The following is a 10,388-nucleotide window of genomic DNA, read 5'->3' as shown; positions in this document are numbered from 1 at the left end:
TAGGTATGTGTTCAAGTTATAAAGGAAAAGATTTCTTTTTCCTCCTGAAGACAAACAGGATACTAGAAAACATCGTACCTTGGTGAACATAGTTTCTAATGTATTCTTCCTTTCTTTCAACTCTTACATACTCTAAGTAGAGAGGAAATAGAGCTGAGGAAAAGATGAGAAGTGTAGAACTATATATTTACATATGTAATAATAATTATTAATAATATCGCCTCTTGGTATTAGTGCTAATATGCATATAATTTTGGGTCAATTTCTATTTTACTACAAAGATAACTGAAACTTATTACTTATGATGATAAAAGGAACAGCGTTGTTTTCTTTTTATTTATTTATTTATTTATTTTTTGAGGACGATCAGCCCTGAGCTAACATCCATGCTAATCCTTTTTTTTTTCTTTTTTGCTGAGGAAGACCAGCTCTGAGCTAACATCTATTGCCAATCCTCCTCCTTTTTTTCCCCAAAGCCCCAGTAGATAGTTGTATGTCATAGTTGCACATCCTTCTAGTTGCTGTATGTGGGACGTGGCCTCAGCATGGCCGGACAAGCGGTGCGTCCGTTTGCGCCTGGGATCTCAACCTGGGCCGCCAGTAGCGGAGCGCGCGCACTTAACCGCTAAGCCACGGGCCAGCCCCAACAGTGTTGTTTTCATAGATGACAAGAAATGTAATCATTCAAAATTCTGGATGGGCAAAAAAAGCATAACACTGAACGTCATCTGCGCGAGAAGTCACGTACAGTAAAGAAATCAAACTCCAAAAATATAACCCCAGATTTTTATAAAGCCATTTATTTTAAAAAACTGGTTTGTCAAATCACATACACGAGCAGATACACAACTACCAAAGTGGCCCTGTAATAGACACCAGTGGGGCGTTCACCACACAGTACCTGAAAAATACGGCTAAAAAAGAGGAGTCTGTTGAGTATTTACTTTCAGATTCCTACTTGACTCCTTGTTGAATGGCTTTAAGTTAGCATACAGTGAGTGAGAGGTAGAGTCCCAAGTAAAACAGCTGATGCCTCAGGGCTCCATTTAAAAACAAAACAAAAACAAAAACCATTTCCCCCTCTGCACAAGGGAAGTCTATCCTAGTTTTTTTTCCTTTGTGAAAACAGAAGCCAAGTTTCTCTTCTCAAATGGTTCAGCATTCCCGATCAGTGTGGTGTGGTCACCTAGGTGTTGTGCTTCTTGAGCCGTCTAATTTTCCTCACCTTCCGATTCAGATTCTAGGAGAGAAGAAAGAAAGTCAGGTTTTCTTTTTTTTTCCTCTAGGATTCTTTTAAATAAGGTCGTGAAACAGTTTCTAACCCACTCCCTGCTCTTACCCACCCCCACAAGACATTTTTGTCCTAGGCATCCATTACTAAGTAAGATAGTTACATATGAGGGCAGATAGCAAACTTTTGCCCCCTTTTGCTTTTAAATGAACTTTGCCTTTCTAAAAATGCAACATCCTCCTAAATACTACTGGAGAATATAACTACTTTTATTCTTTGAATCACCTAAAATAAACTTTTTTTTTTTTTTTTTTGCGTGGAAGATTGGCCCTGAACTAACATCTGTGCCCATCTTGCTCTATTTTGTATAGGGGATGCCTCCACAGCACAGCTTGATGAGTGGTCCGTAGATCCGCGCCCGGGATCCGGGCCCGCAAACCCAGGGCTGCCAAAGTGGAGTGCTCGAACTTAACTACTACACTACCAGGCCGGCCCCTAAAATAAACTTTTCATTCTTAGTTGGATTCACTCTCATCCATTATTATCCCTTGTGTTGCCATTTTAAATATCAGTCAACTGGTAAAAGTACTTATAAAATCTATATAATCCAATAATGTGTGATTAAACCAAATGTATTTTTTTCCTTTCACATTTGCTAATTATTTCTTCCTCTTTGTCCTCCATTAAGGTAAAGAATTTAAGAGAGTTTTTTTACTTTGTTTTGTTTTTTGCCATTTAGAAATTTTTCATTGCCTTGATTTCAGAAAGGAAGGCTAAGAGCTAGGCAAAATGTGTGATATGGAAGACATCCCAAGCACTTTAGTTTTAGGAAAGCAAGAAAAATCTCTGGAACAGGTAGATATCTTGAATTACAATGAAAAGTATTTGCTAAATGGCCACGAAAGTTGTTAAATGGAATCATACCTTCTTCTGCGTTTTGTAACCACTCAACAAATTTCTTCATCTGGTCAAGAAAAACACTTTTGCCTTTGGCAACGTGTGCTTCTTTGTACCATTTCAATATCGCTTCTTCACTCAGCACATCAGCTGCAATTTCATATCAAAGGTTTCAAAGTTACTACCTAAATGTCAGGTTTTAAAGCAACTTCATGTTTTAGAAAGCAATCACTTTTAATATTAAAAGCTCTGTTACAAAATAAATCCATATCTGAAACTTAGAAGACAGGAACCAAGCTCGTTTCCATGTAGAATAGTGCCATATTTTAGCAGTTGGCTTTGTAAATACTTTAGTGATGATGACAACATACATCTCATCAGGCGTGACATAATGCAAGCCTGTATGCAAGTAAGTCACTACTGGGACCTGGAAATCTCTTACAGTGCTAATTTGCTGGTACGAAACTGGGTTATTTTGTAATTTTGCAAATGAATCAGCAATTCCAGCATTTCAGAACACTCTGTGTCCTGCCAACTTCAAACATATCTTGATTAAGCAGCAACCTCAAATGACTGGTCTTTTAAGGGGATTTACTTTTTTAGGAGAAAAAAGGGCAAATGAAAAACATGTAGATAAGATACAATAATGATATTAACAATTAGATATAAAGATGAGCTTCCTGGGTGTATTATGGGACCAATACACACATAATCCAAACTTCTACATTTACTCTATTGCTAATTTATTTTCCTACAACATAATATACTAAATCACAAGAGTAATGTTTTCCTTGTACTCTATTAAGAGAAAAACAGAGACATATTAGATAGATTTCTTACAGGTTTCTAACAAAAAGTATTATCTATTAACTATCTACTACCTAAAACTTTAAATTCCACAAATATGCCTTGATACTCTCAAGTTACCATTAATTTAGAATATTTAATTTTAAGAATAAGATAGGGAATATGAAAATAATAGCATAAATACTCTGCCAATGTTGTAATGGTTTGTCTTTTCAGATTTCAGAGTGGGAAATGAGATGGCAAACAGATAAGACAGATTTATTATTGTCTCTAATGCCCGCCCAATCCATTACAAATGCTGATAAATCACTCTAATGATGTTTTTGCAGTTTAAATGTAATTTAAATTTGTGAAAATGAGAGAAATGATTTTGATAATGTTTTCATTTAAAACATCACTGACCTTTTCATAACAAAAACCTTAAGTTTTTTTTCTTTTTCTAAAATTAATAATTGGCTCTTGGGTTCAATTGAAGAGATTGAATTGGCTTAAAATGCACAATTGGTTTTAGAAAATATGGTTTTTATTTTTATCATTAAATATACTATATTTTGCAAAGGGAGGAGGAAGTCTCGATTTATTCATTTATAAGGACTGAATATAAAAGTTTTAATTAGGAGTCCTACAGAATTACGTGTCCTTAGCTTCTAGTCTTTAACTTCTGTTTCTAGCTCTACACTCTCCACTCATAATGATGAAAGAACTTTCCTACCCACTTGCCATCAAAGTCCAGCTTTTGTAGAGGTGAGGAATAGGGTTTATAGCCTGAGAAAGCGACTTGTTATTGTGCAAAACGGCTTAGCGGAGATTTTTCAAGAACACTAATTAGCTCAAACATGGATTTTAAAAGTCTCTTTTATATAATTTGTCTTTACAACATCTTTAAGATGCTTGTGATTTAGAGCAGTAATTTCCAAACTGTTTTGATCATGTTCCCCTATAAGTAAGACAATTTTGAGCATGTACACCCAACATATGTATATTTTTTGGTTTATAAACTATATGCATGTTCTATAAAACTATTATTATTAATGTTATAAAACAAACAAAAAAGAACTAAAAATGTGATAAACATGGAAAAGGAAATTCTAGTTTTTCCTCTCACTTTAATGAATTGTGTATAATACAATCTACATCCTGGAAAGCTGATCTAGACTGCAGGTTAGCGATACCATTTGTCTGAGGTTTTCCTTTCGAAGGTTGAGAGCTCATCCTGTGTTTTATTGCCCCACAGAGGCTGAAAGAGGCCATGCAACTACTTAAATGCTTGTCAACAACAGTGCTTGTGAAGAGGATACCAAATGATAGGTAAAACATATTAGATGCATTGTTCACTGACAATCAGACAAACTGGGCAAAGCTGAATTCTTAGAAGAACCTAATTTAGTAATATAGTCATGCATCGTTTAACAACAAGGACATGTTCTGAGAAACAGGTTGTTAGACAATTCTGTTGTTGTTTGAACATCCTAGAGTGTAGTTATACAGCCTAGATGGTATAGCCTACTACACACCTAGGCTATATGGTACTAATCTGATGGCACCACCATCATGTATGCGGTCCATCTTTGACCAAAACATCATTATGTGGGACATGACTGTAAATACCTGCCTGCAAGACCAAATTTCTAGTACCAGGGATAATAAAGAAGGGACAGAAGCAACTACACAGGACAACTTATGAGGCAAAGCATGAACATCAAAAAGTTGAAGAAGAAATTCAACTTTTGTTTAGTGAAAAGTCTAAGCTAAAAAGGAAGGAGCTCCTTCTTGAGGAATGAAGAGGCAGATTTTTTTTTTCTCTAATGAAAAGTAGGGAGAAGAGTTCATTAAAATTGGGAGACGGCAAAGTGTTTGTTAGGATCTTCCAGAAATGCCTATTAGGAATATAGAATATCGGTAAAAATACAGCAAGAAAGGAAGATATTCTATTATTGCACACAGAGTTCCATCAGATTAAAAAATATTTTTCTCCCTTCTATCTGGCCAACTGCTTCATCATCTCTGGTGAAATATCTGCGTCCCTTGAGAGTCTTCCTTTCCCCTTCCGCGTTAGCTTCAACTGAGTTAGGTACCCTTCCTCTGTCATCCTACCACTTCTCATCACTCTCTGTATGAGCTTCATTTTAGAAATTGACATGGTGACTATAATTCTTGGTTTTCTTCTACACTCTGAAATTCAAGAAGTCAGGGACTATTTTGCTCATCTAATTTCCAGCATTTAACATAAGAACTGCCATCTAGTATGCATTCAATAAATGTATAGTGGACAAATTCATTAACTTGAGAAAAACTAAACACTTCTCAAATTGTAGAGTTATAATTTAAAATTTAGGTTCTCACGAGAATCAAAGAGACAATACTATAAAAGTGGTTTGAGAATTGCAAAACTTTAGATAACATTAGTTATTGAGATATTTAAGTTGAAAACAATTGGAACTTAGGAATGTCACATAGGGACACAAGTCAAAAATAATGTACCTTAAGAATGCTGAGAATATATGGTGAGGCCACTTACCTTTTTTTAAAACGAGAATAAGAAACTTGTTTTAGAAAAATTTGCGTGAGGGAAGAATTTAACCTTAAGAAATGTCTGCAAACAATAAAACCTATCATAGAGATACTAACAGTACTTGAGAAGGTAGTTTTATATTGACCAATCACCACTTTTTTCTTTCATTGCTGAAAAGCATTATTTATTTATATTTATTCACTTTTATTCCACTGTTTTTTATATAAAATATTTAAAAATCTTTCAATAATGTCATTCATTTAAGTGATTAGGTTTATCAAAGGGGACATGGGTAATCATATCGCTAAATTTCTGTTATCTTCAAATTCTGGAAATATGGGGAAGATGTGTGTGTGTAATAGAGAGAGAGATTAAAATCGAAAAGGAGAAAGGATTTCCGCTACATTTTTAAAAACCTGCTTTAAAGCAAAAATGTTCCTTACAATAATTAAAAGGGATCCATATCACTAGATGAAAGAAGCCAAAAAGACACTCTTTGATATTTTATAAAATGTATATGTGTGCACGGAATTAATGATAAGTATAATCTTGAACATGTTACTATAGTTCACAGAATTTGTCGCTTCTGGCATTCAATACTCTTTAGATCAGTGGTCTCAGACCAGCAGTCACAGGATCACCAGAAAATCTGTTAAAATGCAAATTCTCAGGTTCAATCCTGGACCTACTAAATCAGAATCCTTGGGATCTGTGTTTTAACAAGCTCTCCGGTGATTCATATGCACATTAGTGTTGGGAAAGGAATGCTTTAGTACACACTGTTCTTCAAGCCTTTCTAGACATATAAAATACATAATATAGAAATAAAATATATATCTCCTGGTGCACAAGTGTTTGTTGGATGAAATAACGTCAAAGTAAAAACGACTATTCAAGGAAGACAAGAAGGTAAACGTAGTAACTCTCTTAATAGCGGTATGGAACAATCATTCCTCCGGCATTTCATGTTCTCAGGAGAAAACGTGTAATTATTTCATTCAGAAAAACAGACTATATGTATAATTTTGTGGAAAATTATGAAATTACCTAGAAAATGACATTTAGTTTTAACATCTCAGTGATATATTTTAGGTTTCTATTTTTAAAACAACTTTCCTGATTTCATTTCCAAAAATAAGCCAGAATAAAACTGATGTTGACACTCACCTTCCTACATTCCCTGGGCCTGCTCATATTTGCCACAGACCTTACTAGCTTTAGATTATTTAAAAGCTGATCATGTACTTAATCATGACCTAAGGAAGAACTAATGCCTCTCGTTTTTACCCTGACGCCCACTTCTTGGTTATTTTATCATTTCAGGTCACTGCTCCTTAGCATTTGGGACTGAAGAATAGGAAGTAACTCAAAGTAGCCAGGTTTGCTAGCTGTTGGTAGTTGTTATAAGGAGTATAATGGGGAAAGCTGTCTGCATTAATGGTTAAAATGAGAAGTGTGAAGAAAGGTTTTAATAGTTCACATGCCACCTAGATGCCATTACTGATAAAAGTAGTTTGTTTATTTTTTTGTGAGCATTAGGTACAACAATGAAATGAGGTGCTCCTGTAGATGAGGCTCAAACAACTGTCTCAGTTAAAAAAACAATTTGTTAAGAGACACCAACTTTAGTTGGTTGGGTTAGCTATTAAATGACAAGAAAGTGCATTGTGTGCTTAGGTTACTAGTTTATAAACAGTTGGCTTCTCTGCAGTGGAAAATATTGACCATCCACAAAGCAAATGTGAAACCTCGCTTTCAGGTCTCTCTACCAGTTTACAAATGGAGCCAGCTGTGGCCAGCGTGGACAGAATGGTCACTGGCTGGGAGGGCCCTGCTTCTCTTTCTTGGTGCTGGGTACCGTAGGTGGGTTGGCAATATGACGTGCCGGTTGGGTTTGAGGGGTCACCTTGGCTATCATTTTAGCCCTAGTGTTAGGACACTGCAATCTCATGTCCACATTCAAGAGGACCTAATTCAGATCTGGCCAGACAAAAACACCAATTACTGAACTTCAATTGGGACTTGGAAGTCATCGCATTCTACCATTCTACTGATATAAAAATTGTGCCGAATACCTTAAGGCTGAGAAAGTAAAACATTACCCAAACACTTGTGGGCAAGAAGAATGCATTTGAAGAATCTGGATGGCCAATTAAAACTCTTAGTGAAATGCTATTAAACATTTTTAAAATAGCTATTAATCAATAATGTAAAATTTTTACAATCCAAATGCCCAAGTTATCATTCAAAATAGACAAATTTAAGAACACATCAAAAGGAAAAGAAACATTGGCTGGTATTAATTTATACTTTAGTTTTTTCTGATATTTTGTCATTTAAGATTGCAGTAACTTCTAATAAGCAATTTATAATGTTCAAAATGTAGCATTTCTTAAGTGTTCTTTTTTACCCCTCATAAACTGCATAAACCAGACCAAGGACTAGTCCAGGATCATTTTTTTTATACTATAGGTATAGAGATTGAGTTCAGTTAAAACCCTAATAGCATTAATTTATTAGAGGCAGTGCCAGTTGTCATGGCAACATAATCCCTATAAATACAATGAAAAGACAGTAAATGTGAAAATCTAAAAATAGCTATTTCTTTGGAAAACAGGAGTATGGCTGGGCCAAATAGTTAAAATACAAAGTAAAAAGCTAATTATTTCAGTAATTTTAAAGTCAGCTTTATGATACCTGAAAGGGTCTGGACATACTACATGTAGCATTTTGATAATCATTGTTGTTAGAGCTAATCCTTACAATTCAAAAAAAACAGACCTAATTACTTCATGTAATTACATTCTTTCTCACCATCCCCCTCCAAAATAATAACCAGTTTATCATCAGTCTTCTGGGAAATTCCACCAATGAGAAGTGCCCATGGGCCTAATCCAGCTGTTTCCTAAGGCCATGCATATATGGAGTTTGCACTTTGTCCCTCTACATAATATGGCTGCCTCATTAAACTTGCAAAGATTAGCATGAACCCTCTGTGCCCCTTTGCCTCACTCCCTCCTCTAGCCCTCAAAGAGCTTCAACAAAACATAGAAACACAGTGGTGGAACAACATGGATGGATACCTTTATAAAAGAGAACCACGATCTTCTGAAAGGCTTTCATGAAATGGATATTGTCATAACAGTATTCCTGAACCTTCTGGAGGAGGATCAACTCTGACTGGCCTTGGGAGCTGAACACAGCCAGTAGGGGAGCGTATTGCTGGAACAGAAGTGGGGAGTAAAACCATTAACTTTTGTGGGAGGTACAGGGCCAGCAAGACTTTAATCATAACAGTAGTCTGGAGATCTGCTTAGAAAACATTCACTTTTAGGATTATTTTCTTACTGTATTGTATCCAATCAAAATGAGTATTTTATCCTACTATCTTATCAGATTTCTCTTACTCTACCCACTAAAAGAAGAGACCAAATATGAAATTCTGATTATATGAAAGATAACTGTTGTGCTACTATGTCTGTCTGTTGGATATTATGACAAAGGGTGATGTTGTCCTTCCCCAGACCCCTCATAGGTCATCTTTATGGTTTTGTTCATATTGTTCCCTTTGTACCCAATGTCTTTGGCTTCTAGGCACTGATGCACAGCCATTGTTTTCTCTAAGACCTACTCAGTTTAACACATCTCCTCCAAGGAGCCTTCCCTGATCAACTTAACCTGTATAGTTCACTCACTGCTCTGTTCTCCTAAACATCGAGAGTTATTTTTAATGTATACCAGGTAGTCTTTGACTTTCCAATTCAAGTGTAAACTCTGAAGGCAGGATTGAAGTCTTCCACTTGTCTTAATATAGTTTTATCGGAAGAGGACAATAAAAGCAAAAACATATGTATCCATGCACACGAGATATACAATTTACACAATTAGTTGATTTCTTCACCACTCAGTTACTTTTCAAATTCTAATGTCAATTTGTAGTTTACTTAAACAAAAATATTCACTAAGAATTTTGTCATGTAGAACAGAAAGAAAACCAATAGTTAGACCATATTTCTCTTTAATGAGAAATACTAAATATATGACTATTTTTTGGATTTTCTGACATTGTTTTTGGTAAGAACTTACCCTTAGATATTTCATAGGCTCTTATATCTGAAACATTTCAGGTAGTGACAAATTTGAAAAGGAAAAAATTAGGAAATATAGTTTGGCCTGAGTCTGGGTGAATTGCGTTGGAACCCATCTGTCACACTGTTAGAGTTACAGTTGGCCTGCAGCTGAGATTGTTCCTTGTTAAGACCCTGTACCTTCAGGTGCTTAAGGGCCTGCTCTGCAACGAGTTCTTCCTTCTTGTTCCACTCAACAGCATTCATTATACAGGTCCATAGAAGTCCAATCACTGCTGTTTCTGGAAGATCATTCCTCTTCATTTCTTCTTTCACATAGAGCACCACCTAAATTTCATGGAAAAAGGAGTCAGAGAGTCACAGGCAGATGGGGAGTTCCCCTCTCACTGTACCTGGTTAGTAACAGATTTGAGGCAGTTAAGTATTCTGCTCAGTACCTCCCATCCTGGTACATATTTTCAGATTACAAGAGGGAGGAAAAACACAATGATTTGTTCTCAAAGCATATTTATTTTTAGTCCAAAAATTAATAGGCTTAGCTCTGGCCAGGAGCTGCTGGATAATAGGAAATAAGAGAGAATCTTTGTTCCTTAGGAGTTATTCTTTTACATGCAGGAACCCCTCTGGGTCCAGCAGAGCAGGGGTTACTCGAGCCAGTTTGACTTTCTTGGGGTTTGAAGAAGGCAACACAGCTGTGAATTTTCTACCTCTGACCCTCAACTTTACTTTATAATTTTATTTATTCTTTCCCCCAAAGCCCCAGCAGACAGTTGTATGTCATAGTTGCACATCCTTCTAGTTGCTGCATGTGGGACGCGGCCTCAGCATGTCCGGAGAAGCAGTACGTCGGTGC

The 10,388-nt window shown here is 36.0% G+C and overlaps 1 protein-coding gene across 1 annotated transcript in view; it reads right to left on the bottom strand.

Moving 5' to 3' along the window:
* Nucleotides 1-782: 782 nt before the first annotated feature.
* The window catches only part of BZW2 (basic leucine zipper and W2 domains 2), a 62,768-nt gene continuing 53,162 nt past the window's right edge, over nt 783-10,388 (bottom strand). Inside the window, exons 9-12 of the mRNA XM_004431414.3 lie at nt 9,716-9,862; nt 8,531-8,669; nt 2,156-2,278; nt 783-1,240 (exon numbers count right to left, since the gene is read on the bottom strand). Coding sequence (XP_004431471.1) covers nt 1,212-1,240; nt 2,156-2,278; nt 8,531-8,669; nt 9,716-9,862 — 438 coding nt within the window. The 3' untranslated portion in view covers nt 783-1,211. The remainder of the gene's footprint in view (nt 1,241-2,155; nt 2,279-8,530; nt 8,670-9,715; nt 9,863-10,388) is intronic.

This window comes from Ceratotherium simum, chromosome 1, assembly GCF_057802395.1.
Source record: "Ceratotherium simum simum isolate JZ-2026a chromosome 1, ASM5780239v1, whole genome shotgun sequence".
NCBI lineage: Eukaryota > Metazoa > Chordata > Mammalia > Perissodactyla > Rhinocerotidae > Ceratotherium > Ceratotherium simum.
Note: the sequence above shows the minus strand (reverse complement) of the source record. Positions and strands in the feature narration are given on the sequence as shown.